This window comes from Cololabis saira, chromosome 18 (genome assembly GCF_033807715.1).
Source record: "Cololabis saira isolate AMF1-May2022 chromosome 18, fColSai1.1, whole genome shotgun sequence".
Lineage (NCBI taxonomy): Eukaryota > Metazoa > Chordata > Actinopteri > Beloniformes > Belonidae > Cololabis > Cololabis saira.
The window spans coordinates 18,038,808-18,060,796 of NC_084604.1; the positions used below are offsets into that span (position 1 = coordinate 18,038,808).

The 21,989-nt window shown below is 40.5% G+C and overlaps 1 protein-coding gene across 5 annotated transcripts in view; it reads right to left on the minus strand.

The window, feature by feature from the left end:
- Positions 1–21,989, minus strand: part of lama2 (laminin, alpha 2) — a 216,933-nt gene that overhangs the window by 8,249 nt on the left and 186,695 nt on the right. For all 5 annotated transcript variants that reach the window (XM_061707051.1, XM_061707050.1, XM_061707048.1 and 2 more), the window contains 15 exons: positions 21,082–21,236; positions 18,999–19,142; positions 14,664–14,797; positions 13,670–13,829; positions 13,450–13,574; positions 12,471–12,633; positions 12,216–12,360; positions 11,968–12,106; positions 10,931–11,051; positions 9,713–9,868; positions 8,583–8,621; positions 4,767–4,918; positions 4,475–4,651; positions 2,506–2,680; positions 1,022–1,099 (listed from right to left, as the gene is read on the minus strand). In XM_061707051.1, coding sequence (XP_061563035.1) covers positions 1,022–1,099; positions 2,506–2,680; positions 4,475–4,651; positions 4,767–4,918; positions 8,583–8,621; positions 9,713–9,868; positions 10,931–11,051; positions 11,968–12,106; positions 12,216–12,360; positions 12,471–12,633; positions 13,450–13,574; positions 13,670–13,829; positions 14,664–14,797; positions 18,999–19,142; positions 21,082–21,236 — 2,063 coding nt within the window. The remainder of the gene's footprint in view (positions 1–1,021; positions 1,100–2,505; positions 2,681–4,474; positions 4,652–4,766; positions 4,919–8,582; positions 8,622–9,712; positions 9,869–10,930; positions 11,052–11,967; positions 12,107–12,215; positions 12,361–12,470; positions 12,634–13,449; positions 13,575–13,669; positions 13,830–14,663; positions 14,798–18,998; positions 19,143–21,081; positions 21,237–21,989) is intronic.

Consider the following 21,989-nt stretch of genomic DNA (forward strand, 5'->3'; position numbering starts at 1 on the left):
AATGATTTAAAAAATTCCCAACGGACAAGAGTTGTGAGGTAAAGCTCTGCCCGCTTACGCATCTTTGAAAAACTGCAGCCAGAACTTTAAACAGTCCATGTGAGACACTCCAAGATGGATCTCAGAGCTCTTTGTAAGAAGAAGTGACAAAAATCCTCCACTGTTACAATGAAAATAAAAAGTGTTCACACCTAAAATCTCAAAGATGTGTATCACGTTTAACTTGATGCTTAACTTCTGATGTTCATCACCATCCGTGTCTAAACGCGCCGCAATATAACAGGACACTGCAAACGCAGGCCTGGAATTAAAACAGTAAAAGCTTTAGGCAAATAAGGATGGAAAAGCTTTGCATGTGTCTGCTGCATTTAAAAGACATTATCAGTCCGTAAATCTGGTTGACCTCTTAGAGCAGATGCATCCTGACGGCATCAACAAGCCAGGCTGCTCCTCTGAGCTGCTAATGTCAACAGTATTAACCCTGAACTGTGCGAGCGAAACAGCTCAGCCACCACAAGTCACACAGAATGTTTTCCACGGAATAACTCGGAAAATAAAAGTAAGTCGGCATTTGTTCAATAAGCTGCAGCCAGCTCGGTTTTTATGCTTAAAAGCGAACAAATACAGATGAATTAAAGACAGAACATACTCCTAACCCCATTTTTAGATGTGTGTTCAAACTTTGTCTTGTTTCTATTCGAAACAAGACAGAAAAAAAAAAAAAGATTAAGGAAAATCCCATGAAAGACTAAAAAGCAACTAGAATTCACCCCACAACCAGGAATTGCTCCACAGAGTACAGTTTACTACAAACTTCAAATCAATGAGCCATGGGAGAAAAATGCTTTGGAAGAAAAACGCTTTGAAAAAAGAACATGCTGTTTTAAAAGGTATGAAGCAAAATGGGGTTCAAAGATTAATCGATGCACTGTTGTTTTGTTTGTCTTTTTTATTAAATGTATTTAGAATACATCTGTGTGTGTGTGTAGGTGTGTGTGGGTGTGAGTGTGTATGTTTATACCGAGTCAGCAGCAGTAGGTGGTGCTGCAGTCGCAGCAGCAGTGTGTCTGGCAGGAGGTGGGGTGGGGGGCACATCCACCTAAAGGTCAGCAGTCCAAGAGTGAGAGCGAAAGTAGATAAGTGGCTGCCATGGAGGACGGCACTGATGCAAAACACCAAGACTTCCAGTCAAAGCGATCTCTGGATGTCATTCCTCAAGGTCTCGCTGGAGTCCACAGGACCCGCAAAGCCTCTTAACCTCTCAACCAGCATTTGTGAAACCATTTCTGTGGAAAGGACTATAACTAAGGAACTGGACACAAATAAGCTCCTCAAACTCTTCGTTTTCTGTCAACTTGTAATCACCTTTTGATTCATTTGATTGGCTTCAAATTATTTTACTGCTATTAAGTAATGTTGTTTAAAAACTGTTTAAAAATAGCACTTATTGTCAATTCTTCAGGAGAGAAAAGAGAGAAACTGGGACTTATGATCACCAGCCTCTGATAGGATTGTTGTTCCTCTGGAAACGTTTTAGCTAATCCCCCGTTGATATCCTGAAAATACACTTTGAAAAAGAAGAAAATACAGCAGCACATCTGTAATATATAATCTGCAATGCGTTGGAGTAAATATAACCCCTTTCAAGACTTTTGTCTCTGCAGAAACACCCTGCTTTTTTCTCTGATGCCTGGAAACTTGCAGATGGGGAGAACTCCTCACAGCCTGCAGTCGATATCATAAAGCAGGAAAACTTATAACCCATAAAGCAACAAACCACAGAGTTATAGCTGAGCTTTCATGGCTCTTTGGCTATGTGCTTCATGATCAATGTCCTTTAAGGGGTTAGTTTAGCAGATAAGTAGGTAACTGATAACCTGTGGCTACTGCAAAACATAGATTAAATACGTCAAATGTGCCTCGTCTAATCCAGTGAGATAAGTAGGAAATGAAAAACTTTCTTCCATCCAGCTTCTGAGCACAGCGGCTGAATGTTAGTTCAGAGCGTTCGGCTCTCGTGTGCATGTAAAACATAAACGGCATGCGCCGTTAGCGTAGCGTATCTCCGTGGCTCTGCGCTGTATGACAAGCTGCCGGAGGTGGAGTTTAGTGACTCAAGGCTAAAGGGACTATAAAGAAGAGTTAATGGCCTGTACAAGTGCTTTGTGATAAATCACTAAGCTAGCGCCGTGGGCCATCTCTGCAGCCATCACAGAGAGTTAAAAGCGTGTTTGTGTGGGCATGTTCCCAGCAACAGTTAGAAAAATATAGCAGAACAGAGCAGGACATGTCTGAACTTCTGGGACTTCTTTGTATTCAGATTTATGTATAAACAGTTTCTACAGTATATACTTTCAGGGCACATTGTTTTCTGAATGTGCCAACAGAGTAAAATAAGCTTCCAAAATATCCAGATAAGTCAGATATATACAGACATTTATTAACAACTACGGTTGTTCAGTTACTTTAATTAAAGAGTGTTTCCAAGTTTCTTTTGCCACTTACAGCAGGAGGTTCTGGCCGTGGCGTGACAGGAGCTTCGGCGGTTACTGAACCGGCTGGTTTGGACTCTTCCTCGGGCACCTCCTCTTTAGGTGGAAGAGGTGACAGCGGAGCGAGACTGGGGCACTGGCCGATTTCAGCATTTTCAAAGGAAACAGGTTGCGAGAAATCTGACAGCCTGAGAGATGAAATGTCAGTTAGATACGATGACGGCTCCATGTTGAGCAGACGCAGACAGGAAGCACGACTCTGAATGATGGACTGAGTGCAGAACAAACTCATTTGGTGTAAACATCAACCACAACCATGACGTGATAAACAACTGGTTGTTGAACATAAAATCCGTCTTCAGTCTGAACACATAAACAAAAATGAAAACAGCAGTGCAGGAAAAAACTCTGTGGGAGAACATGGAAACTATAAATGAAAAAAATCACAGCGATTCTAACATTCAGTTTGTGTGAAACATATAACAAGATTAAACAAGATAATTCATGCTTTTTCTTGTCATCTTAGTGTTGTGCATTTTTGCTTTTCAGGATTTTAAATAGTGATTTGCTCGACCACAACCGAGTAACATTAGACTTATTTTAATGAAAAAAAAAAAAATATATATATATATATATATATATATATATATATATATATATATATATATATATATATATATATATATATATATATATATATATATATATATTAATAAAATAAATATATATGATATATTCAAATATATATGATATATATTATATACTAAAAATGCATATATATAAATGCCTTAGGTTTTTACCAACATGGTATTAACCATTAATATATGCAGACAACAACAAAAAAAAACAACAGATTTTAATGCGCAGTTAAGTTACAGCGCTGTAAGCAGTGCATGGCAAAGGCTTCCTAAAGTAATCCCTTATCCATGTGGTTACATCACTATTGATGACTGCTGGTGGTTAATGTAAGATTTTGAACTATTATTAGAGATTCTCTGTGCATCTTTGCTCCTGTCGAGAAAACAGTTTTAAAATCTTGGGGTCATACAGCTCAAAAAATTATCTTATAGCCCCTCCCATTTACCGACATCTTGTACCAGGGGAAATAGCATTTCTTTTTTTAAATATATTTTTATCCCCAATTTCTTACCCATTTTATCACCCAGTGCTCCTACCTAAGTGAGAGTCCTGGGCATTGCTCCCTCTACCAACCCTGGGAGTTCCTGCACTGAGCTAAGGTCTCCTCCTTAACCTGAGGAGTGACAGGCCGCTTCTTTTCACCAGACAGGGTGGGGTAAACTCAGATAAACAATGGACAAACTAGACTAACTAACTAACTAACTAACTAACTAACTAACTAATAAAACATACAAAATATACTCCTATACTATACTAAAATACCGCTAGATTATATATATATCTACTCTTTTTTTTCTCCGTCTACTCTCTATGAACGTCACGTTACCATAAAGTGTTGTATATGGCTGGAAAGCGCAACTTCTTGGCTTTAATATTCCATTGAAATTTCTTGTCGAGCATAAACTGGCGAGGAGTTACGGTAAATTGAATTGAGCCTGTTTTAGAATCGGTAATAAAGTTTGGGTATTCAAATGAATCTTGTAGTTACCTGCCAGAAATAAATACAAGGCAACCACTGCAAAGGTGAGCACAATATTTCCTGTAAATCGTAACGTACATTTTTGAAGAGCTGATTTCAGCGACGCAATCGTGAAAACTGGGTTTGGAGGAGGTCAAGCACTTAAAAGGTCAAATATAAACGAGCTAAGAGCAGCTGTAAATGAAAACCAGGACTAACACTGATGCCAAAGTCAATAATATACCATTCTCATTAGCTCAGTGATTAACATTGACTTTAAAACTCAAGAGCATGCGACAGAGTCATTTGACTTTTCACCATCAGTTGTTAAATAACAAATATATCAGGTCCAAATAAAAAAAAAAAACGAAACACTTTTACGTACACAGCATTGACCATGAGGTTCCATATGCATCCCTGGAATGGGATATTGGCTCTGTTGGATGTCCGCTCCACTTCTGCAGGAATACCACCAAGGAAGATCTGCTTCAAGCTGATTGGCTGGTCGTTGGGAAGTGCTGCTTCCCTTTTGTCTTCCTCATCCACCTGGACTGCAAAGGACCTGGTGAGAGACGGAAGACGAAACGATCAGTATGAACTAGCTTACTTAGGTTTATAGCAGTGACAGAAATGCACCAGGAAGCACAAACGGCCTGCAGGAATCTCCAAACACCAACCTGCCAGCTAGCCTCTCGATGCGCAGTGAGTGCTCTCTGCCATCATTCAGTATCCCCTGCTCGGCTGTTCTGATGACGGGACGTGGTTTATGGCTGCCGGTGAACACGACGACTTCTAGAGAGCCTTTGTTTAGCATGACTGACAGGTACGGCTGCAGGAGTTGGGAGACAAACTTTATCAACTATGGACATTTGGAAATCCAGAAAACTCTCAGGACACAGGAAAGGAAACGCTACCTGCAATCATGTCATAAAGATCAACACAACATGGTCCCACTTCAAAAGTGGTGACTGTCAGGAGAAGACAGGAAGGTACAGAAGATGCAGAGGGAGAACCGACACAAAGCGGAAGGAGGAGAACAGACAAGTACAGTAGGAGGAAAAGCATACTAGATTAAAAGACAGGAAAGGAGAGATTATTGGATGGAGATGGGAGGTTTATGGAGAGAAAGGGGTAATAAGAGGAGCAGAGGAGGAGTGGAGAGCAAGGAGAAAACGATAACAACAGATGAGAGGAACAGAGAGGAGAGGATAATAGGGGGAGAGATGAGAGGGCAGAGAGCAAAACTGTGAGCCAGATAGCGATGGGGGGAAGAGAAGAAGAGTGAGACAGCCACAGAGGTGCTAGAGAGCAGTGGTGCAGGGTCAGGCTAATTTGAATTTTAATTCACTGTGTGCCAGAGGGCGAAGTGGGAGACAATTTACCACCTGAAAATGGAATTTCAATTTGAGGTCGGGGACAAATTGAACTGAGATGTAGCTACAACGTGGCTCTTGCTTCGCCTCCTCACAAAAGTGCACAGAGACGCACGTGCAAACAGATGAACAGAGGCATGCCAAACACACAGACAAAGGCATACCGCTCTCTCTGGCACACACACACACACACACGCACGCACGCACGCACGCACGCACGCACGCACGCACACACAAACACACACACACACGCATTTACATAGTACGTTTTTCACCATTTCTTAATTCCCACCATCAAGTTTTATACATATATAAATGTATTTCAGCTTCCATCGGTGTCTCTATTTTGGCTGCGGGAGCTGTATAAAAGTATGTTTGATTATAGTAGGTTTACACACGTGAATACCACTAACACAAGGTACTTTTAAAGGTATCATCTGTGAAGAATGTTGTAGTTCTATATTGACTTTTCCCTTTGGCAGAATGGGCAGAAGCAAGGAAGTTGTTATGAAAACCAAGAGGCATATTTAATCAGATGCCTTGAATCTGACCTGAACGTGCGTGGTGTGAATCAACTCGAACCATCTCTGGAAACCTCATCTGCTGAAATCTTGATGACTGAGCCAAAAGGTTTACTGACCTTAGCTCCTCGAATGCGATTATACATATTTATGAACTTGTTGGTTTAAATTTTGTAGATTGTTGACGGATCCGTTTTTAATTTTTATTCAATTTAATATTTTGTAAAAGAAACCTTCTGAGTCCAATAACTAGAGGATAATAGCAAGACTTCTTTCAACAGCATCAACTGGCAGCAAATGTGAGGAAAGTGCACACATTCATATACTACTAATTAACCCTAAAGGGAAATTACATTATTATTACATTGATTTACATGGATTTGTCTGAATATAACATTTAATAAAACTTGCACTGCAAGAATAATGTTGAAGTCAAAGTAAACCAGATTGTGATATGTAATGTATTCAAGAAGCATTCTGCTGAGGATATCTAGGAGGGATATGAAATCAGGCCTTGGTGATGCAGAAGTAAGTACTTGAGGCGAACAAAAGTCCATCTTGTCCCCAACACTGAGATGTGATCAACAGGCATCAAGCCGTGGGCTCGCCACCAAGGCCTTCAATCTGTGTGTCGGATATCTAGCTAGTACCGCGTTCATTATAGAAAAGCATGGTCTCTGGATTTCAGTATCCACAGAAATTACCCCGCTTTAATTGCCAAAGAATATTGAGACGGAGAAGAACTGGATTGATTTTGTGCAGGGTGAAGCTGAAATGTAGGGCAGCAGAAGTTGGAGGGCAGTGCACCAGCTCAGAGAGTTACGCTGGCCGGACTGAAAGGATGAGCAACCAATCTCACACTGCCGCTGGGCTGTACGGCGCGTGCATGTAGACATTCAGTTACACACTGTTGATTGATTCTGTAAAGGGGTAAACAAAACAACGCAGAGGTGAGAGCACGCCGCTGCATCACCGCCAGGACACACGGTACCTGCCCTAAAATTGAAAAATTTACCAGTGTCGGTAAGTTATTCCACAGCTGGAAAATATTTAATAGCTGCATTGTGCCGTCGTGGTTTCAGGGGCAAGTCAGTCTGCTCCTTTAGCGTGCTTCATTTGAGCTGGTTTGAAGTCTGTCAATCAGCAACACAGAGCTGAGAATACAACTTATTTTTTCTGATTTTGAAACCTAATTCAATCACTTAGCGAGTGTTGTAGTAATGCATTTTTGGCTGTGTGGTTAATAACATTTTTCTGCAGTGTGACAAACCCAGACTGCAAATTTATTTCTGTTTTACGCCGACTGTAATGAAGGCTCATTGGAAAAGGGATTTGTTAATATTTCTCGTCTCCTGCAACGCTCCCGCCACGTCTCGCTTCCGAGTGTATTTCAAACTGTTAACAAACAATGTCCACAGTGGTGGACAAGCGGCGTGTCGAGCCATCTCATTTTAAATCCTGTCAGGAAACGCTTAAAGGTTCACTAGTTTGGCCTAAATAATCCATTTAGAAAGAGCGCAACATCCTCAACAGACTCCAACATATACATAACTGCAGAGAAATATCTATCTGAGAAGGAAAAACAAGAATGCTTCTTCTGAGGGAGTTCAGCAAAGTCAAGATATCGCTCTTGTATAATGAAACTTCTCCCAGAACGCCACTCTTTTACCCTAGTCGCTGTCTTTTCAATGCTCCTCCCATCTTTTCATCCCTCTCTTTTTTCCGTTTGGGGGCAAGCCCTTTGTGCGACTTTATCCTCTACTTAGTATTGTTTTTCAGCTTCATTCCTTCTTCGTCATCCTTCTTTCACCTCTAAATCCCCCACCTCTCTCCCTCCTGTGTTCCCCCTCTCTCCACTGTCCCTCTCTCTATCTCTGTGTCCTGCTCTAAAACAGCCATTAGTCAGGGCCAAGCTGAGTTGATGGTGTTTCTAACCTCGCTTAACCTTACTCTACACATGTGCGCACACACACTTACACTCATGCCCTTCCTGCCAGCATAGTTAGTAAAAATAGATTTATGCGGCCAACAACCAGTGATGATGGATAAGCTGAAGGTAACCCTCTATCCTCTCTCTCCCAGTCACACGCTTTCATAAACACACATACTTCCTATTTTGCATTCATCAGAATGGCCTCACACACGTTATACGGCAAACACTTGCATACCCCCTAATAGAGACACATGCATGCATGTATGCAAACTGAGTTTTCAGAGAGATAATATCATGGAGTTATTTCTTCAAAGTGAGTAGTGTGACGAGGTTTAGTGACTTCATGCAGTGTGCTTTTTGTTTGTTTGTTTTTTTTTTAAAGCTGTGAGACAATGTAATCAGGAATGTTGCCAAAAGAGTCAAATCCCATTAATATGTACTCATGGAAACTGAATTCACTGAGAGGGAAAAAGGCCGGTACTGCAGCTTCATGAAAGTAAACGTCTACGTGCATGTGTGAATGGGTGTTATTCTGGGTGGATAAGAAACAATCCAGATTAGCAAAGTTGACAAAAATGCAAATCTGTTCAACATGCTCTTATGTATTCGTCCTTTACCTATAGGAGCGGAGCTGCTTTTAGGTGCATGCATGTGATTTGAACCCACCTCTCCCGATTGTCTTCGTCTCCTCTTGGAATTGCGGGCCTGAGGTGGTAAGATTGTCCAAAACAAAAAAAACAAAACACGTAAATTGACATCCCCTGAAGGTATGATATTGATAAGACACATTTCACAACAGCATCCAGTAACTCCCAGCAGAAGTAGCATACAAATAATGAGCTTTTAAATATTTACTCCTGTTTGTTCACTTTACTTTTTGTTTCACTTTTTAACCATGAGCGATATTCTCTCTCTCCGTACTCCATGTGAACTACATTCAATGATTGATTTTTATAACACAGTACAATTCTGCTGCTCCATCTAACAGAAACAGACATATTGTAGGATATTCTTTGTTGTATTGCAGCTCTTCTTCATCCATCCTAAGCTGCGTTGTCGTCCGACAGTGTAAAGCACCAAAAGCTACAACTTGATTCAGTCTGCAAACTCACGTCTATTTAAGGTGGTGTAACTATGTTTTAGAATTCAGTTATTTGGATTTCCTCTCTCCTATTAGTGGTAAAAAAAATAAAAAATATGCAGTTTATTAAGGGATAAATGAATGCATATGCACTACAAACACACAAGTTGAATGACAAAGTTTAGGTGTAAGAAGGCTTCTTTTCTGTACTCTATTACCAACTACATCATATTTCCCGCCACAAAACCTCTCAGAACACTTTCAAAATTAACTCAGCATTCAACACAATAAAAACTTGACTGGGGTAAAGTGTGATTTATTGATTTCTGCAGCAACTACACATAAAGTACCCATTCCACCTACGTTGTTGTTGGCATTTATACTTCTCCACTGTTGTTTGCCTCACTTTGTAATTGCACCACCAAACTGTAGATGGCGGTGTTTTTTTTTATGCAGTCCTGTGACTTCCTTTTCTTTACTTCCTTTATGTAGCTCAGATGTAGCAACAGAGCAAATAAAGCATATTTCATGTGGGCTTGAGTTTATAAACATCGGGCGAAAGTGATTATTGTTGCTGATGCGTCACATCTTTCTATGCCAGGGTTCGGCAGAGGTAACGGGGATGTTTGTTAAACAGAAGCAAAGACCAAAGGTTACTCCTGTCTGCAACACTTAAAAAACTCAGTGAAAACAAATCCAGTATATGAGCAAGAACCTGGTGGGGGATTGTTGAAGGTCCCCCAACAGCCAGTAGGATGATCCCAGTGTCTGCTAAGGTGCTGAAGGAGAGGCTGATCTCAGTCCCGACAGCAAGCGAGAAGCCACCCAGCTCCACGTATCCTGGCTTTGAGAAACTGACCGTGTACAGGTTCTGTGAGACAGTAGAGAACAAGATTACATTTATGAAAAGAGAAAAACAACCATCATGAAAATATATGATAAAAAAAAAAACAAAAAAAACATGATGAGTAGACCTGACCGTCCAGCTGACCTTGATGCTGTTCAGTGTTTCATGTATGAAGCGACAAGAGGAGTGTCGTTAAGGGCTTGATATGAAGGGGACTGACTACACGGTTAACAAACAGCCAGGCTGAAAAGCAACTTAACCTAAATATAATCCACACTTCAGCTTTATAATATATTATTCACTTCAATCTGGGCACCCTTTTTGACCCTAAAGATGATTCAGATCCCCACCATATGAATGTGTAAACATGTAACCACACACAGACGCACGGCATGATTAATCCATTCTGAAACATCCTGACTGACATCAGCTACATGTCTGAACTAAACACTCAACCGAAGGCCTTCATAACCCTCTCTGTGTTCGGTTCACTCTGTGAGAAGGGCCAGGTTTTTGTATGGATGACTGATACTGCTGTGCAGAATTCAAGGTGAATGCGATGCTTTGCTTTTAAAACCTTAGCACGTTTTCACTACATAATACGGATATTTAAAAATTTTGCCGACTGATTATTAGGAATAAAACGTGTGGGAGTGTGAGTGAGGAAAAACTATAGACGGTTGAAATGCTCTTTGTTTATCTGACCTACCACTGTTTTTTATTGCAGTCTTTGCATGGATACGGAACAACAAGGTTGTGTATAAAGAGAACAAGTGAATGGCAAAGAAGAATGGCATAGAGACAAAACTGAGAAAATGAAAAGACAGGATCAAGAATGGATGAAGATGACAGATGTCAAGGCCGTGTTATGTACATATTCACTCACATTAAACTCATTATTACACCTATTCACAAATGCAGATACCCGTGATAACTATGTAGTGTGTGAAATATCTAAATATAATTCCTGCATGGTTAACTCTACACAGAGAGTTCAGAATCTGCAATATTGGTCAAATATAGACATACCTTTTTGGCTTAATTACACTGTAAAGCCTTGATTCAAAAAGTAAACGGACCCCTTACCTCTACATTACATCCTTTAGTGACCCCTGTGTAATCAGAGCTGCTGAGTAGATTATACGGCGTCCTGGAGACTTCAATATCTCGGAGACATCCTGCATATCTCTTCAAAGTAACCTCTGACCTGCAAAGATGATACAAATATTTTACTACAGAACACTCACAGGTTAGGAAAAAAAGTAAGAACTCAACGGACTTTCTGGTGTCTTAGCAGTGCAGCTTCTTAAGAAAATTGCCGGATTACTGCAGCGGTGAAACTATTGCATCACATATCCAAAAGCGAGTCAAACCTATACATCAAGAAGAATGATCTGAATGTGATGTTTATCCAAACTAGTGAAGTGGGTTGATTTTCTCAACTCCTTTAAGGATAATATTTTTTGGTATAAAGCATTGCACCAGTTACAGAATCTGTAAAGAGGAAAACACCTAAAATAATCCACCCTTAGAAAGATATTTGTCTGTAATCACCCTGAGCATGCAAAACTGTACGTTTTCAGTAAGATAAAAGAGTAACATAAAATATTAAACAACTATGATTTTGACTGCAATGTGTGTAAAAGGCAAAGCCATATACTGTATATATATGAGACCCCCCCCCCCCCCCCCTAAATGTTGCTAGACAAACATCAAATTCAGATACATAAAGAAGAGAAAGTCATTTACAGCTGCCATGAGGAGCAAGAACCTTTGTATGCAAGCCGAGAAAAATATACTCATTCTCTGTGTGCTCAACAGCTCTGTCGGCATCATGCAGTGATCAGTCATCACGCTTGTTTCTTAATTATAAGTCAAGTAGTTATTTCATAATTTTTTTTTCTTTTTACCTGGTTTTCATGCTGTTAAGACAAAAATATTATTAACACATTAGCACACTTGAAGAACACAATTATTCAAGTAAAACATTTTATATGTGTTTTCCACAAAGACATAATCACATCTATAACAAAGAAAGTTGATTTTAAAACTTTTACAATGTCACACTTCAAAAGCGTGTAAAGCTAAATCGTCTGTGTGAGTGTCTCGACGTGCTTATGTACCTGTAGTTTCCTATCGTTGGCAGGCCACCAAAATAGATTTTCTGCTTTTCCCCGAGGTTCAGACCAGTAGCTGAGCCCCTAGATGTGGCTACTATCTTTTCTTCAGCACTGCTGTCGATGTCCACCACAGTCACGGTGGCTTTATAAAGACATGAAGAGGCATCATCAGCTGCTCACTGTCACACCTTCATTCATTCACATGCTAAAGGGTCGGACCACCGGCCTGCTGCTTTCATCCATGAGCGCACCTTGTTTCTTGTTCCTAGACATGGTGAGGGCTTTCCAGCGGCCATCATTGTGCCGTTTATCCGATACGGCACTGCTGGCTCCCGATCCGAGGTCAAAATTCACTTTCACCTTACCCCCTGACAGCTCCAGTGACATGAAGTCCTTCTGCAAAGAGCCAGAGGAAGAAGGTAAGATGTGGATAGAAGGGCTATGTCATCAATGCAGATCTCTACACTGGTGAAATCAGGCTTTTCTTAGTGCTGGGGCGAACACACCATGTCTTCAGTGGCCAGATACATGAGCAGAGCTTCAGAGGAGAACGTGCGGAACTTGAAAGTGATGGCAGAAACATTTGGGTTCCACCTGGTGGGTCTTCCAACCGCAGCGTATCCATCTCCATCCAGCTGAACTGTCCCTTCACTATCAGTGCGCTGGGGGCTGAGAGCACACAGACGGCAGATAACGTACACGTAAATGTACTGACATATTGACTGGTATTTAGTAATGAAGGACCAGATGGCACCTCGTGGATGGTGCTGAGGTCCTAATCGCTAGAACTAGATACATTTTGCCTAAATGAATCACCCGTTTTTCTCTCTGAGATATTGTTTTCATTAAATAGATCAAGACATGAAAAAAAAATCTAATTGTGTCTTAAGCACATTGTGTTTTTCCGTTATTGTGACTTAAAGCAAGATCAGATCCCTTTGTTGGCGAATTAAAAGTGGTCCACAAGCTTTTGTCTTGCCAGTGTAACACATCAAGAGCCTTTTGTCTTATGGGGATTGGAGAAAGGCCTTAGGGCCAACATATTGATCGGATCAATACATTGAGGCTTATATAGAGCAGAGGGTGGGGTGAGGGTGGGGGGGGTGCTGGTTCTGGGAACGGCACCAGATGAGATTGAGCAAGCTGCACTCAGTTATCTAATCATCTCTCCTTCCTATTTATGCAGCAGTGTGCTGTCAAGGGTCCTTCAAGACCATTTGTGTTCTGGAAAGGAAATAAAACTACATTTCTCTCCCTTTGTGAGTTTTGTGTATCCAAATGCCAAAGACATTTGATATAAACATATCTATATATAAATAACAGAATTTCTTTTGTGACACAAAGGAAATTAGGGCACCTACAGTATATAAAATGTATTTTACCAAGAAGGGGCTTCGTGGTGAGACCAGACACTAATAAAACAAAGGAGAAACTAAGAGTGAAATACCCAATTTGTAAGAAAAATATGAGGATTTGTTGATATACCTGACAGCACAACCCTTACAGTCTCCCTCTCTGTCTCTGTAGTTCCACAGTCCGATAGGTTTACTGTCCAAGAACGTCTCACCCATGCAGCCCGTGAATGTGGACGTTCTTACTGCGTCTGCTTTCTGAAAGATGTAGGAAAAGGGAAAAAAAAGAACATTAACGGAAATAAATCTTTGAGAGAAACTGACGAGTTCATGATGGTTTTGACGGTGAATACCTTGACAGTGCCAAGTATTCCTCCTACAAACAGGTAGGCGTTCTGGTCGACGTCCAGGATGGTGAAGGATGTGGGGGAGTTGGCACTGGCCGGGGTTGGCATCATGCCAGCCATCGGGCCTTCCAGAGGATACACCGAGATGGTGCCATTCAGACCATTGCTGGAGTTGAGGAGAAGGAGAACAGGCAACGGAGAGCCATGCTTAAATGTGGAACACCAGCTCCCTTAACAACAGCTACTATGACTGAAGACACTGGAATCAGTTTTATAAACTTTATATGAATAACATAACACAGTGGGGAGTCAGTTTGTTGCTGTGGCGTCTCTGAGCGCTACTCTGAAATGAACCACCTGTCTTGTCTTGAAGCTTGTTTTTAAGCGAGGAATCACATTTTCTTGTTGTGTAGGGGAGGATTTTTAAGACTGATAGTTGGTGTGATCCCATCACTAAACACCTTTGGGAAATCTCTCAGATGGAAAATGCAAGAGTAAGTGAGATACCGTCTTCGTGTGAATGAGGTTTGTGTTGTATGGTCTGTTTACAACAACACTACAGCTTAGAGACAGAAAGAAAAAAAAGTGGATTACAGTCCATCTATGTAATGATGAGCCACAGGCTGACAAGGCTGCAAACTCGAGATTTCCCAAGTGAAACAAGGTGTTTCCCGCTCTAACATGTGTAAGATGATGTTCGGGGGTTGCTGCATCGCTGCTGTTACTGCTGGCCGCTGTTTGTTAATGAAGATCAAGAGTGATGAAAAAAAACAACGTTTTATTAATTATGTTATGCCTGCCAGTCAAAAGTAAAGACACGAGTCGTGACAATAATAAGCTTTATATTTTCCACATTTTTAATAATGAATAAGTAGTGTGATTTTCAGTGTCAGCTTCCCCATATCCAACAAGCAAGATATGAATATCCTTTGTAATGAAGCCAACATCTGTGTTTGGGTGGGCACGAGCCAGAACAACAATATGTGTGCTGATTTCTCACCGAGATGCTTCTATCCGATGCCAGTTCCCATCATGGATGGTCTGATGTGGGTATTCAACCCTTCCCACACCTGAACCCACATCCCAAAGGAAATTCACTTTCCCCTTACGCATCTCCAAGGCCAGGAAATCAACCTGGGAAACACAGAGGAAACATAATGGATAAACAGCATTAAACTTTTTTTTTTCCTTCTTCACTGGAATCCTGCTTGTTGAACCTCATGATACTGAGTTACCTAGTAATTAGACAATGTTTTACTTAAAACATTGTATAATTTTTAAGATAGGGCTACTTATAAAGTAACTCAAAATCTAGCCACAACTAAAGAATGTGTTTAATGAAATACATGTAGCTGTACCTTTTACTGCAAATGAATCAGGAGTCTTAGTAACTTTGTTTAGGTTCTACAGGGTACTTTAAAGTGAGTTTCTCAGGAGCCTATTGTCATTTCTCATTAGCCCCTCACATGGAGCCGCTTGGGATCAAAGTGTTGAACTTCCAATTAGAAAATGACCAGATTTCACAAGAGCTGCACTCAAAATACAGACCTACCGCCAATTTACAGGCTATGGGGAAAAAACCTTTTTATTTAGTTAAAATAAAACACTTACTGAAAACGTTAAAAGTATTGGAAAGAAAGGGTAACACAAATAGCCCATCATATGCTCCTTTACTGACATGTATCTTAAAATCATCTTCTTTTTTAAATCTTTCAAAAATATATTTTTCACATAAAGTGTATTTACAACAGTACTCCAATATTTATCTGATTAAGACTGTACTTTCAATAATAATAATAACAATAAAAATCGAGCATTACTGTAGACATCTAAAGACCTTCATCACAAAATAATGTACTGTTGGAGTTTTTCGCAGCATCTATACTTAAAGTTTTTGCAAAATCAGGAACAAAACACTTACAACTAAAATGAAAGTTAGGTTTAAACCACAGCTGTGCACATTGCAGTGAAAATAAAGCAACATGCATGCCCATGGAGTCCAAACCTGCTTTATGCACACGACTACAATGAATTCTACTTAACAGACAAAGTAACAAGAATATCCAAAAAGCAGTACAGCATGTTAAAGAAGGCAAACACTCATGTAACATGTAAAGGCTTCAGATGTGAGAATTAAAATAAACTAATATTATCTGAAGTGGCTAAGTATCTGTTTAAGTGTGTTCATTTCTTTGAGATTTGTATGAAATAAGTACGGAATTTGACATAAAACTGGGAGAGTGTAGAATCAGTGGCCTTGGAATGTGACAGAGGTGTGAAATGATAAATCAAGACTGGCATTTTCTCAACTAATTCAACTCTTTGCGAGGGCGGTTATTCCAGTGAGCTAACCAGACCCTCCGGTCTGACGTTAATGTGCGGATTTAAGAGGCCAGATTCAGATTTTAAAGTCAAGCAAGTTATACAAGTTGATCACCAGACCACATAAATCTCAACAAAAAGGCACTCTACCCAACAGGTGCACCCAAAGTGTGAAAGGGAAGACTTTGAAACATTTACCCATCTGAATTATTCAATGAAAAAGGTGGCGTGTATTTGGCTTTTTGAAGAAAATTCCCTAATGAGATGTTTTTGCTTCTGAGATCACAGAACACATGAGCGAGGTGACACCGTTGCTAGAAGGAGGGCTAAAAAGTGTCAGAAATTTCAATTTATCACTCAGGACAGGGGAATGATTTGAGTTTTCATCATGTAGGGAGGAATAAAGGCGTGAAAAGTGAAATGACTTCACACTCGGACCTGGTGTGTACTGAGAACATAAAAGCCGAGGCTTTCTTCATCTGTCCTTCTGGGCGGATTTTCACTTGCTGTATTTTGATTAACAGTCTAATTACTTATGCATGAGCCCAAAAAAAAGTGAAATTTGAGCATCTGTTTTCAGCCGGATGCTGCCTCTGAAGTACATACACTTTATTATTATTCATATAGTATGCTGCACAATTAGATTACTAGGGAGTCACACTTGAAGACACAAATGACAAACATGTACAGGCACAGAGATATATTTCTAGTCTCTCCGGGGTAAAGGCGATTATTCATTAGCACAGATCACAGGACAGCATCGTTATTATTCAACTAGGATTACAAACTATTAGTGAAATCTTGAAAGCATGCATGCACACACACAAACGCGCACAATTACGCAAAGACTTATTCTTCATAGTGAATTAGAATATCGGTGAGGTGCACAAAAATACACATGCATGCACACTTGAGAGTTCCCAACCAGATGAAGCAAAGCAAAGATCTCTCAGGGGAAATCAGGGTAAAGCCGAGAGCAACACAAACTTGTTGTTAATTGCTGTTCCTCTTTAATACACACATACAGGATACACACTTTGGGACTATCTGTGACACCTTAAAACAGCACGGTGCTCTGTTTACAGGGACACTGGTGGGTCAAGACACATTTCTTAAAGAGCATATGTGTAGGGTGTGTGCCGTTTTGTAGCTACTTAGCTTGGCTAACAGGTGACCACAACAGATATTTGAGTGTGCTGAAATGCAGTACAGACATGTTGGGCAGTTAAAAATTATCACTCTGATTCAGTCGGTCAACTCATGCAGTAATACTTTAAAGTAGGACGGTGTAAGATTGTAGGTTAAAATATCCCAAAATAACCAAAACAAACAAAAGAGAGTGAATGAAACAGTGAAGAAATAAGTGCAATCATATCACACGATGACTGTATTTGGTAATGATATCTACCAAGTTAGCGTGCTAAATAACTAGCTTCAGTCCGTCTAGACTCGAAATACCAGTTTCTGCCATGTGTGGCGGTAGAGAGCAACGTAGTGGCTCAGTCCAACATGATGACACGAAGTTTCACGGTTTGTAGGTGTACGAACTTGTCAGGCATGTAGGTACCACTTTAGGATAGGTAAATAGAAACAGCAAGGATGTCCGGACGCAAAAAAAATAAAGACTAGATAAGAAAGACTTAACCAGAGAAAACAGAGACAGTGCCCTGCCCCCGGTGGAGACAGCTCATGGATGGCAAAGAAATTAAGTCTGATGCTGAACTTGCAACGTTGCAAGATCAGTAAGTAAACCGCTACTGATTTTAGTTTTGCTAAACATCTTTGATGAAGTCAAGCTATTATGGTGTTAATTCATTGCCACAAGTATTTATCCAGACTATGCCCCAACTAACTTTCCTTATTTCATATGTGAGGGTAGACCAACTCACTTAACCCAGCCATACTGCCCCCGTTTTGATTGGCATGTGGAGTATGAATTTCATTTATTGGCTTCACATTATGCGTTGTGCCTTTAATAATGATAAATCTTGTGAGTTTTGCCATCTAGGTTGATCCCCCACTTATTAGACTTTGGTGAAAATATTGGGGATATAAACGCACCTCCTTCAATAGAGCCTGAGTGTTCAGGTGGATGCTGGGGAGGAGCTGGGAGTTTAAGAGCTCAGTGAGCTTGGCAGGTGGAAGAATAAAAACCTCTTGCTCCTGCTTGAGTTGTCTGCCTGAACTAGCTGCTGTAGGACGCCTCATTTGCATGCTGGGAGGTGGGAGCACACCATGATAATGATTACATTTTATAAATTCACACTTTTGTGTTTTTAAAGATATAAATTATTTCTTTTTTGCCCTGCCCATATTTCTCCAATGCAATAGTCAAGCTGCTCAACTGTCCCGGTTGTTAGTATTTGATTCCCTTCTTTATCCTGGACCATACATTTCCAGCACGAGACACATCTGACTTTTAAACAGACCTGCTGATCACATACTCTGTCTATGAAGCCATGCTGTTGTAAGACGTGCAAAACGCGGTCGGTCTTGTCCTACTGAAATTAACCACAGACCTCCTGGGAGAAGACTTGCTTCGCTGGAGGCTACATTTCAATGGACGCCTTCACACGACACCTTTCATTTCTAACAACCTGGATGGTCTTTCACTTTTTTAGGACGTACACTAGCTTTCTCTGCAGACTCGCGAGACCACAGCGCTCATGTTTGCTGTCTCTTTGTACATTTCGGCTTATCAATGATTGTTTTAAGGGAATTTTCACACAAAGGTGAGCCATGACCATCCTTGCAGCGTTTGGCAGGTCCTTCTTCTGATCATCAATCCTGGGACTCGTGGCACCAACTACTCCCCTGCTAAGCTGCTCAGTGGAAATAATTACCTTTGCACTGTTTTCTGTTGGTTTTGAGTGTGAGTGTTTAGTATTTACATTATTGTTTTTCTCAAAGTATATCTTTATGCAGGACCCAAAGCTGTAGATACACAGTTGAACCTTTGTGACTCTGTCTTTATTTGTGCTAGATACTATAATTAAGCAATTTTTATACTCACGTATTTGGCAGATCCCATGTAGAAGAGCAGATTATCAGGTGTTGTGGTTTTAACGTGAAGTACGATGGTGTTGTACCTTCCTTTTCTGATTTCAGGGCGGTAACTACGAAGACAATCCCCGCCTGAAGACACGGAAACTTTTATCTGGAAACACAGAGAACAACGTTTTTTACACGTAATTTTTACTTCACATTTATCATATAATGTAGCTCTAGTTTGCTAATACAGAAGTTCTTTGATATTTTCAAATGCCAAGTGCTTTATCCATGCACAGACCATACAGAGTAGAAAACGTGAGTGGATGTAACACCCACCTCTGGTTTGTAAAATGCTAAAACAATAATTGTTTTCAGAAAGATGAGCACACTGATTAGATTAAATCTAGCTAACGACGCCATTAAAAATAAATGTATTGACATATTTTTAGAAGAGAAGTTGATTTTCTTTTTTCTATTATTCCTATTCAACACACTTGAGCCAGGTGATGCGAGTGGCGACAGAGCTGGTTCCTTTTATCGTTCTTTGGATTTCTGTAAAGGACCAAGATTCACAAAACACCCAGATCACCAGCCGGTGTTTATAAAGGTTGTTGTAAAGTCAGCATTCACAAGAATTATTTTTTTATATAACATCTTTCTAGTGGTACTTAAACAATGGGCAGCACCGTGGCTTAGTAGAGGCCTCACACTAAGAAAGGTTCTGGTTCGACTCCCGGGCTCGGCAGGAGTCTTTCTGTGTGGAGTTAGCATGTTTTCCCCGTGCTTGTGTGGGTTTTCTCCGGGTAGGCTACTCCGGGTTCCTCCCACAGTCCAAAAACAAGCATGTTTGGGCTGATTGATGAATCTAAATTGCCTTTACTGTAGGTGTGAGTGGTTGCTTGTCTATATACGTGGTCCTGCGATGGACTGGCGACCTGTCCGGGGTTTACCCCTGCCTTACGCATATTACTCAGCTGGGAAAGGCTCCAGCAGATCCCTGTGCCCCCTAGGATTAACTGGGAATAGAAAATGTATGGATTATACTTAAATGTTTGAAGATGCGAACGCTGTTTGTGTCATGGTCACAGTTTCAGAGGTTTTTTTACTGTGATACTGACTCCTGTCATGTAGATCCTGCCACCCTCATCAGCCTCATTCCCTTCACCTGTGCTTCCCCGGCACAGCTCCACACCTGGTTTCCCTCATCAGTTTCCCCTTCATATACCGGCCCATTTCCTCATACCAGTTGCCAGATCGTCGAGTGTAGATGCCTCGCTTTCCAGCCTTCATGTCCTGTTCTGTTTCTGCCTGCCTGCCTGCCTGCCTGCCTGCGACCCTGCGACCCTGCGACCCTGCGACCCTGCCTGATTCCGGTTTATGGATTTTTGCCTGCCCCTTTTGGTTTTGTTTGCCTGATCTGCCTGACTACCCGGTTTGACCCCTGCCTGCCTTTGACAAAGATTGAAGCCTCTTGGACTCTGATTCTGCCTGGTGTTGTGCATTTGGGTTCTCTGTCCTGTCTGAGACAGTTTGCAGCGCAGCAGACAACGCTCGCATAATAAAAGCTCCTCAATTCACTTCCATGTTCAAACACAGCTTTTTAATTCTTCTCAATTGAATCTAGAGGTTACAGTGGCTCTATTTTTTCCCAAATGTAGTGGCCAAAGTGTTTTAATCAGATTGGGTAATATCGTTATTTTAGCAGTTTATTTCAGTAGCTGTTATTGTTTGTATTTTTTAGAAAGTTGAGAAGTATTTGAACATGATGGAAGTTAAATTGAATGTCTGAACAAAGTTTACTGTAGAAAAAAAAGCTAAATTGGATTGAACTGATTGTTTGCTGTTACTTTAACTCACCTGGAGTCACCATTTTTATTGAAAATTACCTTGTTTTTGTACAGAGAAAAACTAATCAATTTTACTAATAGAGTAAGTGAGTTTTTTTTCCAACATTTAAAGACTGAGGTTTAGTGGGAGATTTTTCTCTGAAATCAAATTTAGCAAACTTATTGTAGAGCATCAGACTGTGTATACGTATCATCGTATATTTGATAATTCATTATGGTTAGACTAACATTGTGCATGTGAATGACTACACAACTTACAGAATTAGCTTGTTTCCGGGCCTGGTGGATTAGTTCTTTAATTTGTGAGATGTTGCGCCTTAAATTGTCTTGCAGCTTTTTGATGGGTTGCAGCTTCTCCAACAGCCTGTCAGCCTCATCCTCTAATTCCTTCACTTTAGCTCCTGCGGCGTGGACTGAGGGTAAAAGAGATCAAGTACAACAGTCTTAAAAAAAGGAATAGCACATTCGCTATCCGCATCACTATAGCGCATATCATAGCTGAAAGAAAGTGAAAAGCTTGCAATGAGGAAATCAGTGGAGGGCGACTACAGAAGAAGGCCAGAAGGATGGAAAAAGCAGATGAGAGCCAAACAATTAGTGTAGCTCAGCCTTTGAAAAGATCTGCTTTAATTTCATATACTGTATGCTGTAAATGGTTGAGGCTGAAAAAGACAAAGAAGAGACAGAAAACATAAATAAAATAAAAATAAAAAGAGAAGGTCTATACCTTGCAGTGTGCAGAGCTCTCATGCCCATGCCAAACAGAGGCATTATTAGAAGCAACTATCTCTGAATATAGAGCTTTAAAGGTCATAAAACGAGTGACTGGTGCACCAATACCATTTCTGAAATCACTCTATACTCACATAGACTTTATCGATTGAACCCAAAGCGCCACATTAACACAGGGACATTGCTGATACAGCTTTAAACTTGTGATTTAAAAGATCTTATTTAAATGACACAACAGAATAAAAATGTGTGATGCCAGAGAGATAACACTCCAAAAACTCACTGATATTGGTGCACCATGTACTGTAATAAATGTTTATATTAAGGTAAGTGAAATATACATACTGATTGCTGTGGGGGTTGCAGGAGAGAGAGAGAGAAAAATATGAAAATTCAGTTGAATTCATCAGTGTATGTGGCGCTAAAACAAGTGA